This window comes from Drosophila teissieri, chromosome X (assembly GCF_016746235.2).
Source record: "Drosophila teissieri strain GT53w chromosome X, Prin_Dtei_1.1, whole genome shotgun sequence".
Taxonomy (NCBI): Eukaryota; Metazoa; Arthropoda; class Insecta; order Diptera; family Drosophilidae; genus Drosophila; species Drosophila teissieri.
Window position 1 is genome coordinate 18,839,471 of NC_053034.1, and position 19,958 is coordinate 18,859,428.

The 19,958-nt window shown below is 42.4% G+C and overlaps 1 protein-coding gene across 2 annotated transcripts; it reads right to left on the bottom strand.

Moving 5' to 3' along the window:
* Positions 1–1,570: 1,570 nt before the first annotated feature.
* Positions 1,571–12,578, bottom strand: LOC122624508. 2 transcript variants are annotated; one of them, XM_043804105.1, is made up of 5 exons: positions 12,137–12,578; positions 4,089–4,270; positions 3,886–4,012; positions 2,285–3,817; positions 1,571–2,220 (listed from the first exon to the last, which is right to left on the bottom strand). In XM_043804105.1, exons 2-5 carry the CDS (start codon positions 4,251–4,253, stop codon positions 2,081–2,083), a joined length of 1,965 nt encoding a protein of 654 aa, XP_043660040.1. In that variant the 5' UTR covers positions 4,254–4,270; positions 12,137–12,578; the 3' UTR covers positions 1,571–2,080. The 2 variants fall into 2 exon arrangements, with proteins under 2 accessions (XP_043660040.1, XP_043660041.1); XM_043804106.1 differs by lacking the exon at positions 12,137–12,578 and adding an exon at positions 12,040–12,103.
* Between the last annotated feature and the right edge of the window lie 7,380 nt (positions 12,579–19,958).

The following is a 19,958-nucleotide window of genomic DNA, read 5'->3' on the forward strand; positions in this document are numbered from 1 at the left end:
CAGCTGGAGTGGTCAGAATGCGAATTCATTCGTTTGTGCCATTTACAATTCGTCGATATCTTGATTACCTGGAATTGGGCATCGGGCATTCTTCATTTTTCATTTCGATTCTTGCCACCCGGGTACAAAGACCAAGGTGGGTGTGTCGACCCGCAAATAGAACAGCGGCAACAGCAGTTTCTTGCCGTCCAAGTGACGATGTCCATGACATGGCCATATAATCGGGGAATATACATTAATATTTGAGACCTGCCCCCTCCGCCAAAGATAAGCTCCGTATTCGAAATTTAGAATCGCCGGACTGGCGGATGTCGGAGATGTTATAAAATGTGGCGCACAGTGAAGCCTCGCAGGGCGGAAGAAAAGCAAACCCAAATACTGAATGTTACCAACAAATTCAAGTTTAATTCAAGTTTGGGGGTTACTAGGGTTTTTAAGTATTCCATAACTTAAAAGTCTGCAAAAAAGTATTCAGAGAACTATTATTCGTGGATATACAAATTTAATGTAAGACATTTATCGCCTTGAATCAAATGTAAAATTTGACTGTTTACGAAACTTAGTGGAATTACAACTTGTTCGCGGAATATTAATAATTCTTTGGAAAAGCACGTTTCAGAAGCGATAGATACTATATTATTAATTATGGGCAATGCGTTTTTCTAAACATCATCGAATGTATAAGTGAAGCGTTGATACTGAAAAACAAACCCTAAAAGATGTTTTATTTTATGCTCCCTTTCGATGTGCCCCCAAGAACTGCAATGATTTTAAGATGTCCTTTTTCCCATCAAATATAGAATTTGTAGTGTATGCTATAGATATATAGATATAGATAAAGGCAAGTGTTGATTCTTAAAGGCGTAAATAACTAACAATAATTGGTGGTAAATATGTATGCAAAACCTGACAAGCAGACAATTTTCAAGCCTACTTTTAGGGGCACCCCACACTCAAAACAGATTTAGCTGGTTTCTCCGAATAAATGACTTGCTCACAAATAAAATCAAACAAATTTGTTTGCATTTATTTCGTATTTGAACCACAATTACGTACATTCATTTAATATTCAGAATCGAACAAGAAACGCACATTCATTTAATATTAAGAATCGAACCAGAAACGCACACAACATTTACTTATCAATTTATTGGCTTAATGTTAACCATTCAAATGCAAATAAAAACGTTTACACATATTCTACCAACGGGCAATTGAATTGTATTAATTGAAGTAAATCGTTCTCAAATGGAAAACATCAACTATAGCTATTTAAAAATTGTCTCATATTTCTTGCATCACACAAAGATAGTACGAATCTTGATAAGCTATTTCAACAAGGCGCATAGAACAAAACAAACTTGAGATTTTGTTTATTTGTTCTAAGCTGATATCTTAATTAGAACCTTGATGAATATTGAACAAACCCTTGAACGCCTCTTAATTATTTATTTCTGCCAAGTAATCTTTGAGTAAACTCAACTCAACTCTTTAAAAGCATCCTCATACGTTGAGATATGTGTTTATATTGCCCTTAATCACTACGTTTGAATCCAAAGTACACAAAAAGTAGTTTAAATTCTCATTTGATAAATATGTTGGCTCACATATTCAAACCATGGTGTATTTCAAATTGGCCACTTAACAAAAAGTGTTCACTTTTGCACAATTGCGATACTTTTTTCTAACTAATATACATATACATATATATATTTTTATCAACTGCAAGACAATATTATTACACTTATCACGTATCACTAAGTACATTCAATTATTCTAGTACGAGTATCAAAAGCTAAAAAAAAAATGGACCGTAAGTTTAGGTAGCGATGGGTGATTATGAGCTAGTTAAGAGATATGATTCTTAGGTATCTTTACGCTCAAGTAATACTATTCACACAAATCGATCGGGAAGTATGGACTAGGTTATGTCTACAGCTCCAAGTTAGCCATGATCATGATCTCGCACACTGGGATGGACACACGCAAGTAGTTCAGTTCCGACGAAGGTTTTTGAGCTGCCACTCGTCGCATTATCGCATTATCGCACTTTCAATTCGGCTTGGTATAAAGGCGACTTCTATTGACCCAATCCTTTGGAGGGTTTACCCAAAATGCGGCGCACCACGGACTCAGTTAGCCAGAGGAGTAGAGCCAATACAGTGAGTGCATTGATGGTGTGGATGGTGGCTGCATAGCCATAGGCCTTCGTTATGATACCTTTAAGGAAAATAGTAATGGTTAGTTCGTTTTTCAGACACAACATGACGGCCGTGAAACTCACCAAGAACGGGGCCCATGGTGAAGGAGAACATGGTGTTGAAGATGAGCTGCAGACCAGATGCAGCTGGCAAGCGGCTCAGCGGGACGTAGCTGGGTATGATCAGAGGTGAGAAGATGGTGCGGAATGCCTTGCCGAAGCCGATCAGCAGGAAGACGCCGATCATGACCTCGTAGGACTTGGTGAAGGCCACCACCACGCGGCCCACGGCGATGCAGAGGATACCGAAGGCGAACAGCACACGGTTATCCAGCTTCACCTTCTCCAAGGCCAGCGGAGCGAGGAACCGCACCGTCACATCCATGCAGGCCAGCAGCGACATCACCAGCGAGGTCTGTGTATCCGTGTACCCGAAGCTGCCCAGGATGAATGGGGTCAGCACCGAGAAGTTCATCTCGCCAAACATCATGATGCTCATGCCAATGGCCAGGTTGACGAATGTGAAGTCGCACAGAAGGTCCAGATCGAAGAACTTGCTCACCTTCTGGAAGAAGGTCATGCGCTGCTTGGCCTCCTCCTCGGCGATCTCGTCGGCCACATTGTTGAGCAGGTCCACCTGCAGCGATTCGGCGGTCTTTTGCAGCAGTACCTTGTCCTCGGCACAGGTGCAGCGCTGCAGCTCATCCTGACCAGGCCGGGAATACACGCTCGTCTTGCTGGCATAGCGATCGAGGTCCTCGCGCTCGCGATTGAAGTAGTTCGGCTTGTACAAGGGCGCAGCGGTTGGAGTGTCTGGACCCTGGTCATGTCGATTTTGTTCCATTCTATCGAGATTCTCACGACTTTTGGACGACACCTGACGCATCAGCGCCTGGCGAGTGCGACAGCGAGGTCCTCCCACGCTCTCCGAGGTCAGGGAGAGCTTGGATCCAAACCAGCCATCATTGGCGCGGGCCAACATGGGAGTGCCCGGCTCGGTGATCTCGTAGCCAGGCCGCTCGGGATCATCGACATTGAAGAGGTATTGGGACGAGAAGATGCCTCGCTTGGAGCGTTTCTGATACTGACAGTACTTGCACTCGTAATCCTTCCACGGATCATTGCTGGGAGATAACAGATTGCCATTGGCCTCCAGCAGTTCTGGCTGCAGCTTCTCCGTCTCGGAAATGCCCTCGATTGTGATTGGAACTTGTTTCTCGGGCTTCTTCACATGCCACAGCACAGGCTGCAGGGTCAGAGCGCAGAGAATGGCATTCATCGCGATGCCAGAGTAGATCAGAATGGTGCCCTGGGCTCCATAGTAGCCCAGCAGGAGGGTGGACAGCTGCGGAAAGAATATGGGTCCCGCGCCAGTGATCGTCCACGAGAAGCCCGTGGCGCGACGCCTCTTCAGCTTGAAGTACGTATTGACCGCCAGCGAGGTGGCTGCCATGGCAAGACCCAAACCGGTGCCAAATACCACCGAAAGGCAGAAGATATACTGCCAGAAGGTGGTGCAGTAGGACGACATGAAGACGCCCAGGAAGGCCAGAGTGGTGCCGGTCAAGGCCACCTGACGGAACGTGAACCGCCGGAACATGGCGCCATTGACAATGCCTATGGAGGGTAGAAGATGTATATCAGCAATGGAATCATCGATTGAGCGTTGGCCTGGTGAAACTCACCCACTAGCGAGGAGACGGCCATCACCACGTTCACAATGATCGTGGTTTCCTGGTCATCGAAGCCCAGGGCCCCCATCCGCGCCTTGTAGATCAGGCCATACTGCTGCAGGGCCGGGAAAAGGAAGAACTGTGGGGGAATGGGAATAGGGATATGAAGATTAGTATGCCCCATCCTGACTGCTCCACTTCGTGCGGCCACTCACGTTATTCAAACCGGCTGCCAGACAGACCACCCAGCCCCATCCGCCGTCGGGCGCCACAAAATCCGGACCCAGATCGCTCTTGTCGCGACGCTTGGGCTTCTTTGGCTTCGTCGTGTCATTGTACACTTGGGTGTGATTCTTCTCCGTTAAGCTGGATTTTTCCATTGTGGCGCGATTTGATCCTGAAAGTGCAAAGACGTTGATTAATGGCACTGCCTGGGTCGTTTCTTTTTTTAGTTCAGCTCTTTTCTTCGCCCAAGGCAGAACGTACGAGGCTTACTATTCAGTGATTCAACGTTTAAGGAGTGGGAAAATTGCGCTGTAGACTCCCAACTATAATACGACGAGTGACCTATACGAAACTCTGCTAATTAGATACGCATACAGGGCTATATGATAAGCAAATGTCGCATTTTTCCACGAAATTAGTTGCTGCTCTCGGGGAAACAGCAAAAATTAGCAACTGCATAGGCACACACATATTCAGCTTGCATAGTTTTTAACTAATTATAACTATCAAGCTCGGGTGTGATTTTATCTGTGGTACTTCCAGAACTGCTAACGTGAGGAATCTTGGTGTCTGACTTCGGCTTTCCCACCACTTTAAGGCACAGAGTGCTGAGTAAATTGTGTGAATTAAAATGCATCCACACTTTTCATTAGGTAACACCTATTCTCCTGAGAACTCTTTCACACCGCTTTAAAAATGCTGAGAAGACGTTAAAACCCCAACCATAACTAGCGATCTAAAGAATCTACAAATGCACATCACTTAGGACTACATATGCGCCCATCCGGCGTTTTTCCAAATTACAAGGTATCGGGAAAGCTGTCATCATCAGGCTCCATCGGCATTATCACATATTTCCCCCCAATATCGACTGTTAAATCGGCGACACACCTATAACGACTCTATGGCGGGGTTTCGTGGTAGCGGGTTAGGGGGGGGAGATAATGCTCTAATTGCTAATTGGGATCGCAAGAGATAGCTGAATTGCTGCAGTCATTATTATATGACAGTCATAGGCATTTATGAACGGGGCGGGGTCGATAGACCACGCGATAGAGCGGCTCCATCGTATACTTGTAGTTATTTCTATTTTTCGATTCGCCATCATCATGGGTGCGACACACCACGGAGCTTGGGTATGCGAGGCACGCTTCCTGCCCCCCACTCCCCGCCCCCGAATGAAAGCGATGCAATTTGGTGATCCTGAAGGGAAATCACTTAGCGGGTGTGCTTTCCATTGGCGCACTGATTGCAGATTGGAGCGGAGTGCGAAAGCCGCCAGACCGGACCATCAAAATGCGGCAGGGCAAGGCGAGACGCCGTCGTTGTCATCGTTCGGTTCTTGCGATAATCAACAGACAAGTTGTAAAAATAAAAGCACGGCTCGGCGGATCGTGGCATCTCGTTTGCTTATGCATCGATAATGCGTGGACGAGTACAGCTGCTGCAACTGGGGATATGTCTTCATTCAGACATGGCTCCCCCGGCCACCCCATCCCCCCATCCCATCATCACCATCACCATCGCCATCGCCGACATCATCCATGGAACTTCATCGAAGCGTGCCACAAATTGACGCCCGCCCGCTGACGCAGTCAGTCTGAAGCCACCACGTCTGGGATCGAGGGAGGCAGGGGTACAACCAGCAGTAAAAACCCCTGACGTTGGCACTTAGCAGACTCTAAGCCCCAAGCCATCGATCAGTGGAGAAAAACTGGATGAGCGTCTGGCCATTCACACAGGACGAAGCAGGGAATACACTAAAGTCAAGAGGTGCAAGCTGATAGATGTGGGGCCACATTACAGATATTATCAATCCACTAACTAAACAAAGTGTAAAGGGACTACGTATTTCAACAAATAACTTAAACAGAACTTCTAGGACGTTTGTAATAACTGACTTCCACTTACTAAACATGTAGCATACTTTCAGACACCTTTCCCACTTACTTTGCATACAAAAAGTCGCATAATCTCGTTTAAAACTCGAAGCAAAAGGCAAAGCAAGTTAAGTGTGTTCAGTTTCAGGTACTGCAAGATGTTCGACGCGATAACATTGAACTTAGACCACTACACTATTAACATATCGAAACTGATTAGAAACAAACACTCGACTTGCTACACTATACACTATGCAAGCTCATCATCATGACACTCCATATGCAATATTGCTCTCCGCTTTCATGAGGGTATTGGGGCGATACTTTCGCTCTGAGTCGTCGGAATATCGAGCAAGTTGTAGCGATCGAGAGATCGACCGATCCACCATATTCCGGTTTTGGGGGCTTGGGGAGCGGTGGAGCACGAGCCGAGTGGTTTCCGCAGTTCGTCGTCGATGTTTTCTTATAAATGACATTGTATTTTGCGCAGTCATGCCGCATGGACAACAATTTCGTGTAGGAAAGCAAACACTCATGCTTTGCGAGGGGACGGAGATAAAGTTGGGAAGTGCCGGCCGTTTAGTTGGTTAGTGGGGGCAATTGGGAATTTCACAGGTTTTTTTTGTTTTTTTAATTTCCCCCAACATGCCAATCATGCACGAGCAACACACATTTCGATTTGTCACACCAATAAAATACAAATCCTGATTTGGCTTGATGGTTCGAGCCTATTTTTGGATCACCTGTGCCGCGATAAGGCGCTTGTGCCTATAATTTTGCATTTCCATAAGGTCGCCGCGGAAGAAGAAGAATAAGTTAATAAACAAAGGGATTCGCTGGGCTTATTGCGGCCGAATGGCTTTATCTTTTGTACGATAAGACGGGCCACAAATAATGGAAAGCCCTGTGTCCGCAAGCGATCAGACAAAGGAACCACCGATTCGCGGTATACTGAATGGGCCAAAGGATTGGCAAATACTCTTCGCATTGCTCAGATAAGAATCGATGCGGATATCTCTGGTTGCGATAAGCATTTGCGAAAAGCACGTGCTATTTACCGCGAATGTGTATCTTTACTACAAACGTTGCAAGTGAACTTGAAAAATTTCAGTTATTATACTAAAAACACCCAACTGGCTGGAACACTGTGACATGAGATGATGAGAAAAAACACAGTTCTAATACTCAATTCATCTTTGAAGGATTCTAAAAGAAATTTCAAAGATTTAACCATAAAAAGTCTATCCAATGCCAGCATTTCTCTCTGTGCACAAGCTAACGGCTCTGCCGAATTCTAGGCCTTATCGCAGCCGAGTGACGAGCGGTCGGTCGGCCCTGATGAGTCACTCGCTCGGCAAGATAGATAGTTAGATAGATAGGTAGATAGGGCCCCGATGGCGGCACTATTGATTAGGTTCGATCGCCGGTTATCTCTGGGCGGGACCAGGCGGAGCCGGAGAACAAATGGTGGAAACACTTGTACCTTCTCAAGTTCACGACATGCCCACTCAGGCACACAGACGGGAAAAAATACAAGGAGCGAGCGTGTAGAACAGGTGCAGCTAATGGGCGAACAACTATCCGACAAGCTTCCCATTGATACACTCAGCGAAAGCGATATCACCGCATTATAAAGAGTTATTATATAAGCAGATAACTTATCTACTCTAGCATTTATACTCTGAAAACACTCACAAAGAGAGTTAGGCAACATTAATACAAGACAATATAATAATATACAAATAATTAATGTAAAGATATATTAGGTGAAGTACTTCTTTGAATGTGAAACCAATTAAGGTATGAGATTTTCTCCAAGTGCTTCCACACGCAACGGAAGTTTTCTCCAGCATTTTCGCTCAGCCAATTGGCCCCTAATTGAGATTAATCGGTTTGCTTTGTGTGTAATAAACGGAATCGAATCGTATATACAACATATGAGTATTCATTCACGTATAGTATGGGTGAGTACGTGGGTCTGCGAGAGGCGTCAACGAATTGGCGCTCAGATCGTTTTATTTCACAAGCAAACGGTTCAATTAAATTGTGTCAATGAGAATTGATTAAAGCCCAGAGATACGCGCGTAATTGATTCGCTGCTAATGAGCAAAGTAAGAGAACGCCAAGAGAACCCTCAGCTGATCAAATAAGAGAATATACCATATACCATAACTACTACTATAGTGCACTGCATGTAATCTGGTTGGAGGTGCACCTAAAACTTGTGAAGGAACGCAATCATTGCACTTGTGAACGGAGGCCTTCGTCATAAATAATACTATTATAATCACCCACTGGTGGGGATGGCTACATGGAGATATCATCCATCTATCCATGAGATAGTTCAGCGAAGAGCTTACCTCTTTTCAGAAGATTACAATGGGAACGGGAACGGATTCTGCTTTGATCTGATTCAGATTGAGGAACATTATTAAATGATTTAGTACTTGAGGGAGGCAAAAACAAATAATTTCACAATGCTTTCAAGTCGAGTGTCTAGGAAATGTGTAGGGCAATATTAAGTTTTTTATATCGGCGCAGTATGCTTGCTATCAAAACAACACAGTTCTATAGAGAACTGAGTATTTAATTATTTGTTTCGGAAGTCATCTTGCTGGGATACATGTAATCCCTAGTTATATACCCAAGCGTATTATTGGCTTCCTGGCGTGATTAACTAAAATAGTTTCTCGTTTAAAAACGGCTACACAAATATGTCAAACTATCGTTTTTAGGGGCGTATTCTGCGCTCGACGGTATAATGACGCTGGAATCGCCGTTTAGAGGAAGTGATTTGTATGCATATAGAGCTGGAACCGGTTTTTAGAAATCAACGTTGCTGGAGGCTGGAGGACAGAGGAAAGTCTGGCACAAATGTGCGCTGTGTTTTGCAACATCAAGGTGTCCAATTAGGGTTTATTTCGGTAATATAAACGCATCGAATCGTAAACTCCAATAAAGAGCCCCTGGTTCCAGAGAATCTATGACCTTCCGATCCCACCGCGTTGTTGTTGGCGCCTGACACTTTTGTGGGGAGCTGTGGTGTAAACCCAAATGCAAAATGCATAAAGACCAAGCCAACCAGAGTGGGAACAAATCTCGGCCAGCATGCCATGCAGCATGCCATACAGTTGAACTTCGCTACCTTGAACAAATAGTTGGCTGCGTTCTGGTGGTTTTCGGTTGTGTTAGAAAAAGTTGACGCTGCTAATTAAGCCAACAAGTGGAAGTGGTGATGGAGGTGGAGGGGGGGTGTTTGGAAATGCAAAACACAATTTAAAACATTGACAATGGCCACCTAGCCACATAGCCACCTGGTGACAACCCACTGAAGTTGGACTGTGGTTTGGACGTTTTTTCGGCTTTGTTCTTCAGGGTCGGGGAAATGGCAGGAAGCTGGTAGGAGCTGTTAGGAGCTGGCAGGAGCTGGTAGGTGCTGGTAGCTGGTTGGCATGGCAGCGGCGTCATGCTCGGTTTCAATGGAGACTAGAAATGGCTATTAATACTCCAGTGGGCCTGGACAAAGTTATCATTCATGTGCTGGCTGCCAGCACTCAATTGCATCCGAGATTATGAGCAACGTGTTCGGAGCTTGCTATTTTAAGGCGCATTTCGAATGATTGTTATTGCCCGAGGGCCTGAAGGCCCCTCACCCTCACCCTCACCCGGCCACAAAATAATCCCAACACCCGGCACATTCTCACATGTGTGTTTTGTGTGTTTTGTGTGCTCCCTGCGATTCTCGCAGTGAAATCGGTGTTGTAGGGCCAGGGAATGGGGAAATGGGAATAGGAGTGTGGGTAGCCGAATGGAAGGGGAATGGCAATGGCAATGGGAATGGGAATGGGAATGTCAATCTCCGGCGCAATCCCCATTCCATGTCCATGTCGCTTTCCTATGCAAAGCGTTTAATGCACATTTCAGGCCATTCCTAGGCACTTCTCCTCACTTCTCTTCACTTCTCTCCTCTGTTCTGTTCTGTTATGTTCTCTTATTTTATTTTATTTTATTTTTTGTGTTTAATTTTGTTTTTTGTTGTTGGTGTGGTGTGTTGTTCGTTCTCTGATTTTTGTGTTCGGCCAAATAAACTCACGTACTTCAACCCGACTCCCACCAAGTGGTGCCTTCCGTGAACTGAAGTGGTTGTGGTTGCTGGTGGACCGAGAGGAGTGAAGTGCAGTCAGTGCAGGTTAGGGCATTGCGGTGCAGTGGTGAAACCCAAAACCGAAAACCCAAAACCCAAACCAAAACCAATCCCAGAATTCATTCTATTGGGCAAACTGGCCAATGGTTCCAGTTTCAGTCCCTAAATGCTAATGCCACTTGGGTGTGCTGTCAAACACAAGACAAGTGTCTGACACACGATCTACAATGAGCAGATTCCCTGAGATCAAATCTCACACTTCCATAATCAAAATGCATGGTTATAAGCCAAAAATTATCTACATAACTTACTAATTGGCTTTGCTTTGGGCGGCAAGAAATCAATGTTGTTGATATAATATCATTATAATCCATAGGTTTCCTTTTCCGAATAATCATTGTGAAGTGACACAAGGCAATGCAACTTTTTGCTGAACTTAGCAGGGAATTACCCCAACTATCTACGAGTATCCGGCATATAACAGTCTGCCTTTTCGGAGGCTTATCACCTCTCGAGATTCTGGACTTACAATAGACCTTTGCACCGGCCCCAAGTCCATTGCCAATTTGCGAAGGGGCCAGCACGTAAGCAGCTTAGAACTGTTGATTCAATAGAGAATCAAGCTAAATGCGAAATATACAATCAATTTTCCAGCTGAATGCGTTCCAATTTTTCCCCATATGCAGTCCAAAATCTGTGGCACAGAGGCACCCAGGCGATTCCTTTGTTTGTTTTTATCCCTTGCAAAATGCAACAGGTTATCTCTGGGGGGGGTGGGAGCTAAATCGGAATTTCATACGGAATTTGGGCAGCTTTTGTGAGCCCACTGCAGATACAAGGGAAACCTTGGCAACCCACAGTGTTATCTACGGACAACCGTATTCGGTTGCTTGTCAATGCTGTTGCACTGCATTTCGGGTGCTTTTCAATCAAATAATCGGCCATTACAAGCCAGGTTTCGCGTCAAATTGGGATTTTCATAATTATGCGAATATGCTGGTCATTTGAGTGTTGTGTAGGATTTGAAACGTATCTTTATTCTACTGTCAACCGTATGAGCAATGCAAACGAGAACAGCGATACTCTTGATTGTAGCACAGATTGTGGAAATGTGTTTATATTACATAGGTACAAATATAGAATCAACATGTAATGAGTAATGAATGCAGCATCTATAGAAATGCGAATAGCTTCCCCTTGATTGTGAATATGCAAGTTGATTGTAATGCATGAAAAGGTGCGGCTAAAGCTTTCGATCACTTTGGAGAATTAACCTAATTTACTGGTCCACCCTAATGGCGGCGCCCTAAATGCATTCCCGTTCGAAAACGTGGACTCCTTCCATTCCGGCCATTCCTCCGCCACCCGGACTTCCAGATTCAGGACAGCACCTGAGGCCTGTCAGGCGGCGATGGTGGGATGGGGGAGAAGGCAAGGCACCAGCAGCACCAGCAGCAGCAGCAGCACATCATAAAAATGTGTAATTCAATTTGGTAAACATTTTCTGCTCCCCGTCGTTGGTTAGGTAAAAAGAAATGCACATGGAAAATGCTGAAACCTTTGGCAAAACTCAATTTGGTTCCGGGATCAGATCATCCGGCTGCTGGGAGGGGAAATTACGGGTGGGCGCCAGACGGATCCCAACTTGGGCAGCTAATTCATCAACTCAACTTGGGCTCTCTTTTTCCATATAAGGTTAACTCCTATAAGGTTAATTCACAAATTTACAATTCACACGTTTTTATTGCCTTCTAATTACGGTTTATGCCCGCAGGCAAAGCTTCTGAAAATACCCTACTCCAAGAAGCTGGGCTACATTAGCTTGGAGATTGGAGTTGAACAGTTTCACAAGAACTACTTGAATTGCATCACAAATAGCAGTCACAAATCACGCATTCAATAAAGCTTTCTTATTACGGCTTAATATCGGCACATATTGCCGAATTCAATTTAAACTTTGGCACTCCGTTTCATTGTCACTTAACACCATCTTCACTTGTTGATCGAGACTTACTGGGGGGTAAACTTGTTGCCAATTTGCCTTCGAGTGTGCTGGATGCTGGATATCACAGGGCAGCAGCAGATGTCTTGATGATCTGCGAATTCTAACACTTTTGCCTGCCGTATGTGCAGCACAGAGAGTTCAACAATAAATGCACAGTAACAAAAAGAGAGTTCAAACACGACGACAAGCGACGGATACGGACAGCAAACAGCAAACAGCAAGTGCCGTAAATAAAAAACGGAACAGCGTGAAAAGCAGCGTGTGGCTCAGCTGTTCTCTTTGAATGGCACACAATATTTGTATTGCCGCTGTGCTGGCTGGTGTTCTTAAAAAACAATAACTCTTTGGTGGGAGCTCGTTTCCATGGAACTGCCACCTTCTTTCGCTCCGTGCACGTCCGTCCGCTCGTGGGTGTGTTTACTGTTACGCGGCCAGCAGTCGACTTGCTGCTGTCCTCTGCTGCGGTCTGCTTTATAGCATTCTACGCCAAAGCAAAGCAAGGCAAAGCAAAGCACTGGCGAAGCAGCACGGCGGAGCGAGAGCGAGATGGTCGGAGAGAGCTGCCAGTGCACTGAGACAAATTAGCACTGAGACGAGCACGAAAATATAAGGAATCTCTTGACCATGGCTCACAATAAAATTAAAATTTAATTAAACATATTATTGAAATATATAATTATATATAAATTGATCAGCTTTTAATTAAAAAAATACATTAATTTTCTTTTTATTTAATCAATTATTTTGTAAATTATTAGCATTAGCATAACATTTTCAACATTTACTTTGTTGATAAGGCTGTTAACACTCTACTATTATCGTGCTTATAATTCCCAACTCAGCATTTATTGCTAAGAATTGTAAACTTATCATTAATTTAAATTCCAGAAGCAGCTACAAATTTACTTAATTTACTTACAAATTGATACCATTTCTCGCCGTGTACCGCCGGCGAAAGGCGGGAAGAGTGTGAAGTGGCTCCGCTCCTCTCTTCGTGCGTGGGCAGCAGCACCAGGATAGACTATGGATGCACCGTAAGTGCAGCAGGAATCGCGGCAGAGGAGGATGCGATGCAGCAGCACTTGGCCATCCCAATTAGCAGTTGCCGGGCAATAGCTATCTCTCTCCCCCTCTCTCTCTCTTTCTCGCTCCCTCTCTCCTCCTCTGCCTCGCAGTGTGGGCCAGGTCGAAGCCTCTCTTTCGCACTCGCACAAGACCGGCTCAACAGTGGGCTGTGATGTGATTTGGCGAGTGTTTACAGCATCACGATGACGGCGTAGATCTTGGACTGCTGAATAGATCCGCTCAGAGATCTCATTGCACTAAGCGAAAATTGGAATGTTGCATATTTCTTTGTTTAGAGTCGAACACGTTTCTAAATCAATAATACCTATATTTGTTACCACTTACATATCATGGAAAATAGTAAAGAAATATAGTTCAAATACTTTTCTGTGTAGCGAAGTCGTCAGATGGAGAAAAAGAGAGCTACAAAGAGAGAGAGAGAAAGAGAGGGAGCGAGGTATCACGGAGTGGGTGATCTCTTTAAAAAGCCGCTCTATGGACCCACCGACCAACTGTTGCCACTTGCCGGCCACACAGCAAGTTCAAAGGTCGCAGGCCAGGTAGGCAGTAGCCACTAATTGGTTGGCAGACAACTAGCCATACACAGAGGAAACTTCGAAGCGATAATAATATTAAATAAAATACCAATTTATACCAGAGCACAAACTTAAATAAATTTCTAATCGATACCTGAGAACTTTCGCAACTTTTGGTCTTTTGAACAACTTAAAAAACTTGTGATTAACTAAAGTTATTATATTTTTGAACTGTGTAGCTTGATTTGGTTGGTGCAGGCCTAGATGTGGTCCTGACTCCTCACTCCTAGCAACCCCTAAGAGGTTTTTCTAGAGTTAACCACAATTAACGATCGTTAGGCCGATCATAAAATGAAATAAGAAGGATTCCGTATGTCCTTTTTCTAATTTTTACGACTGCAATAAAGTAATTACGTACACCATTAACGTTAATCCCCATTCCCCATTGAAGAAAATCCAAGCTTTCGATCATATATCAATTAGCCACGAGCCATCTATCATTTCTCAATCCGTGTCCCAGGTCCATCAATAACTTGCCAAGTGCCCGGCAAAATAACTTACCTGACTCACGGTTCTATTTCGGTTTCGCCACATTGCTCCACTGTGCAGCCCACTCTCTCTGGCTCGCTCTCTCGCACCCAACTCCCACTAGTGCCCCCCACATGAAAACTCCTTGGAAACGATAAGTAAGTCGTTCGTTCCGGCAACCTATCGCCCCTGTCACCTAACTTGGCACTTGGAGAAAATGTGGTGGCCAATGGAATATTGCACTGACAGTATTTGTAGTGGTAAAACATGAATAACTTGTTTTTCTTAAGGTACCATTTACATAAGTGTCATATATAGTTGATTATATTTCCATATATTGTAAGTATTAAGATCTATTTATATATATTTAATAATATATTCGGCACTAAACAATAATATTATCAACTTTTTCTGCGAAAATGTGATGTAAACGATGCATCAGCAGCCAGCTTTAGCCACTCAGTAAAACTAAATAGTATTCCATAGCAAAGAAGTGTCCCTGCTTTCTCTCCGTGTAGTGGCCTCATGACATTGTGGGAGCAACAGTTTGCTCTGCCCCCTTTTCAACAACAGGTGGTTGCGGTTTCGCGGGCACTACACTCGCAGTTCGCTGGTCGGATCGGCAATTGGCATTCTGTTGGCCAGAGCAATTACAATGCTCTGGCCGGAGATAAATAGGCAAACAAATCGAGAACGATTCCCTGCAATTATGACTGAATTAATACGAGTTATATGTACATATATGCACATATGTGAATAGGGATGTGGATGGAACATGCATGTGTCCGCAGGTAGTACGTGCTTTTGGAAATCGAATACATTATCATTTCATTCACCACGATGATGGCGGTGATGAGACATCCATCGCCAGCATAGGAAGGCAAATTCGCTGTGGGCCAATGACTGGCTGTATTGGCCAGGTTCTTGATTTTGAGCAAATTCAACAAATACTCGTTTCGGTGCCCATTTAAAGACAGTATCTACGCCGCTCGCGTGTTTTTCGTTATTTGTTTTAATGTCCCGTGATGTTTTTATGGCCCTAGAAGACCGCAGAGAAAAATGCCCGTGAAGCGTGCTGATACTTTTGAAACTCTTGTTTGTGTTCCCGTCTTGGGAATTACGAAAATATTATTCCACCTGATTGGGTGAAAGTTTCCACCAATTATCCGATTCTTAGCCTTGCAGACACAACTTGTGGGTCATTCACGAGTTGCACGCACTTGGTTTTGGAAATCAACAATTAACGCTGACAACGACAACAAACCACTTGTTGAACTTCAATTTCCTAGCATTTTCCTAAACATTTGATAAGAAAGCCGTAGCAGTGACTATCAACAATATAAATCAGCGCACATAGATTAAGAAAAGGAAATCAATTTCATAGCACCTCGAAATTCTCATTCCGTTTGATCTTAAAGCAAACATACATTCGGTGTATATCATTGCGAAACTATTACATCTGAGTTTAATTTGGTGTTGTGGCGAAAAGATTGGAAGTTTCGGGAGCTCAGTGGACGAAAACTATCAATTGATAAGCCAATTGGCACTACACTGAAATTAAATACCCACTGTGTGCAATCGCCTAGTTGCTCTCACTACATACAATTTGTTGGGCAAATATTTGCAACTAGATTAGACTACTTCAACTAGCGAAGCCCCCAAAACGGCATAGCTATCCAGTAATTGCCGTCATAATACTGAGCTCCATAAAAAAGTCATCGTAGTCAGAATTTCTCAGACTTTAAATATTTACGGCGCTAATTCGCAGGGAAAAACTTTGGCCTACAGTATGTGTCACTCCTAACCAAAAGTCAAACAAATTTTCTACCGGGGAACCGTGATTGTTAAAATTCTTCTGACGACACCACAATTGACTCACAGAAACCACCATTATGGAGCTACAATTACTGGCACTTTTTTGGCCACTATTGGGTAGAAGACGAAGGAAAGAAAGGTCTCTGAATTTATACTTTTGATTGTGCGGATATAAAAGCGTTTAATTGGTATTATAAAACTTGTTTTCATAACGCTTTCATTAGGGCGCGTCAGATTAAAAACAAATCAAACGATACCCATACAATCATTGGCATTCGCCGTGCAATTCGTTACAAATACAATTCATTCCTGAAGTTTATTTGCTGATATCGCAATGCTACGTCATAGAATGACACTGAATATTTGCCCACCGTTTGATTAGAATTCTAGGTCATTAGCAACGAGGATGAATATTGGCTATATTGTTTATATCTCAATTATACTAACTTCAAAACAACAAATTTATTAAACAATTTTGTGGATTTGTGGAATTCTAAAAGTGTTTTAATGACTTTTTTATGAGTGTATGCTGTATTAATGGTTAATATTGAAAAAACTAACATGTAGATGGCGCTCGCAACATAGATACTGCATTAAGCGCCACCTGTGTTAATCTAGCGGCACTATTCACATGAAATTGATCGAAGTGCAAAAACTTCACTTCCTGTTTGAATTGCTATTTAGCACTTCGAATTCAGGCTGTCGATTGAGAAGCTGTGCTATTTACGCGACAATGGCTGTCTTCCCAATTCCAATCCCAATTTGCAACTGCAACAACATATTTGCGACGTCCAAACGGTGATGGGGCTGGCAGTGCTGTCCTAAGCCTTTGGAATCAACATATTTGCGGTTAGTTTATTGGCCGAGTTCGGGCAGGCCAGTCGACACTAACCGGTTCCCAGCATTCGAGATCAGACCGAGAATAATTCCGCAACCGAAGCTGAGGGCCCATGCGATAATTACATTTGTGGGACGAGGAGGGGCAGGGTCAGCCGCTAATTTCGCCACATTGTCACACACTTGGCACAAGTTGGCGAAGTTCCAGTCCGCACTGGAGTCGGAGTACTCCAAGCCACTCCACACCACTGACCCAACTATCCAATTACCAGCGATTGCATCGGATGCACCGGATGGCAGAGAGACTCAGCTATTACCATATTCCATCACCAATAAAGAAGCCAGCTGAAAATAAGCAAAACTTGAACGCAGGATCAACGTAAATCGAATTAACAATTCAACACGTTTCTAATGAGATATTTTTGAGCTTTGCAGAATCGTCTTGATATCACAACAATTACCAAAATAAACATGTATTATTGTGCACATCGATTTTAATTTGATTTTAACATTTAACTGTTTTTGAAATAATTCAAATTATGAATCGATAAAAATAAGAAGCGATTCTTTGCCTAATTTTATTAAATTTAAAAAAATATATATAACTTTTTGAAATGGATTTCAAGATTTTGGACAACAAATTAAGTAGTCAGTTTTTGTTAATAAAATTGTATTTGCATTTCTGTAAGCCTGTTTAATATTAATACACGGGAACGTAAATACCAGATCATCAACCCAATTACAATTAAACCAAATTAGAAAACTTACTTTTCGTGATATTTTTAAATGGCCGTTGAATATTATTCATTTTAAAAACCTAAGCAGTGTAGGCAGCACTTAATACACCTAAGTTCCAAACCTTTCGAAAGGCGGCCTACGAATTGTTGGTAGTGGACAGCCAGGACACGCACCAGAAAGAACAGTGTGGCAACCCTCAAAATAGCGCTTTAAATTTGAATTAAGAATTCGTACCTCTTTAAACGAATTGTTTACCAAATAACTCAATCAGGGATTACATATGGTGCTTAAACTTATTTTCCCAATGGTTATTGTCGCAATGGTTAGCTCGAGTTTCAGAGAAATACCTTGTTCCTGTAGGAGAAAAAAATTGTTTCGAATTGAAAGTAGGCCGATTTGCACCAGAGAACTGCAGCAAGTGTCTTAGCACCCGGGTGTTTGTAGACACTCTATTTGCGGCAATAACAAACACCCGAGTGATTGATGTTTCTAATGTCTTAACAAAAAACAATCTTATATATTACTAAATAAATCTATTTCTATTGTTCTAGCTCGCATTGAAAGTGAAATTATAAAATTATAAGTAAGATAGCTGAAAGTATTACGTTACATTAAAAGGAAATAATGAAAATACTAAATACTAAATAATACTAAAAACTAAATACTAAATAATACTAAAAACTAAATACTAAATAATACTAAAAACTAAATACTAAATAATACTAAAAACTAAATACTAAATAATACTAAGTACTAAATACTAAATAATACTAAATACTTAATACTAAATAATACTAAATACTTAATACTAAATAATACCAGATTATATGTGCCCTTCTCTGCGCTTCTCAAAAGTCCTACGTAAGCGAACAACTTTTTCGATGTTTTTTTTTTAATATTAATTGTGAGTGAGTGGTGCAGTGATTCTATGTGGCAGCAGAGGATATAAATAATGTGAGGAAGTGCCCGAGCTAGCTATTTTCCAGGAGCTACAACCAGCTGTCAGCTGTGACGTGGAAGGAGCTTGAGGAAAGGGGTGAGTACCTGGGGGAAAATGGAGAGGGACGCTTAACTTTCTCACTTTTGGCTGCGGCTTCTGTGGCTGCTTGTTTTTTTTTTTTAATCATTTTAAAAAGAAAAATTATGCATTTATAAAGTTAAATATGGGAAGCAAATATTACAAATTTTAACAAAGCAAATAATATAATACATATATACAAAAGGAATGTCTATTTCGTGTTGTTTAAATTTCTGTAAAAAAAATGCAAAAATAGGAGGCTATCTACAGATTTTGCACCAGGATGCTTGCAGACACCCGAATATTTTCATAAAAAATGCCACTCTCTGATTTGCACTAGCTAAAATGTAAACATTTTATTGTTTCCAGTTTCGGTCTTACATATTTTTTGTTTAATCTAGATTTTTACGGTTCTCATGAATTTTCTGTTAACTTTTTGCTGTTTTAATTTTAGTTTAAAAATGTGTTAAATCTAACTTGTATTCTAGCTTGCACTTGTTTTTTTTGGGGGAATTCAAAGATACAGTCGAACTTCGATAACACAAGCCGCCATCTGCCACCTAAGAAAAAAAATTCGCGATTTATGGAGACCCGTGGTAGGGGCATTGATTGGAGGCATATTTTAGGTTTTTTTTGCTGCCAACAAAATCAGTTCGACTACATAGAGAAGGCTGAGTTATGGAAGTTTGACTGTAGTGATATATATTTCTTTCGTATTCATGAATATCGATAGCGATACTTTCTCTGAAAACTATACTCTCTTGAAATATCTTCATTTAACGCTCTTTATATTCGGCATTCGTTGCTGTTGACACTCTTCTCTTCTGTTTTCATTTAAAAATAGTTAACTTTATACTTGTGTTTAACATTATCATACAATTTTAGCTTATGTTTCATGTTTCTTCCAAATTATGTTGGCTTCTTTTAAGATAAGTTATGCTCGCTCGCCAAGTCCAGTACTCAGATGGAAAATACTTCTTTACTAGCACAGGGAGGGGGTTTTCCCCTTTGCGAAGGTCGAGTTTCAACCGAGAAAGCAATCCGCAGGGTATCACTGATGGGAAAATACTGGCTACAAGTATCTGCTATATGCGCCAATATATATATGTAATTGGAATGCTTAAAATTTGCTGAGGCTGCTTGGACTCCAAATTGACTACACTAGCATTGCGTTAGATTGCTTTACGTTCTACAAACCCTTTTGATTGATTTCATGGTTGTGCCAATTAGCATTAACTATACAAGTTAAAATTACTTTGTATCTGGCGCCTAGTTATGAAGCACCCGTATATAT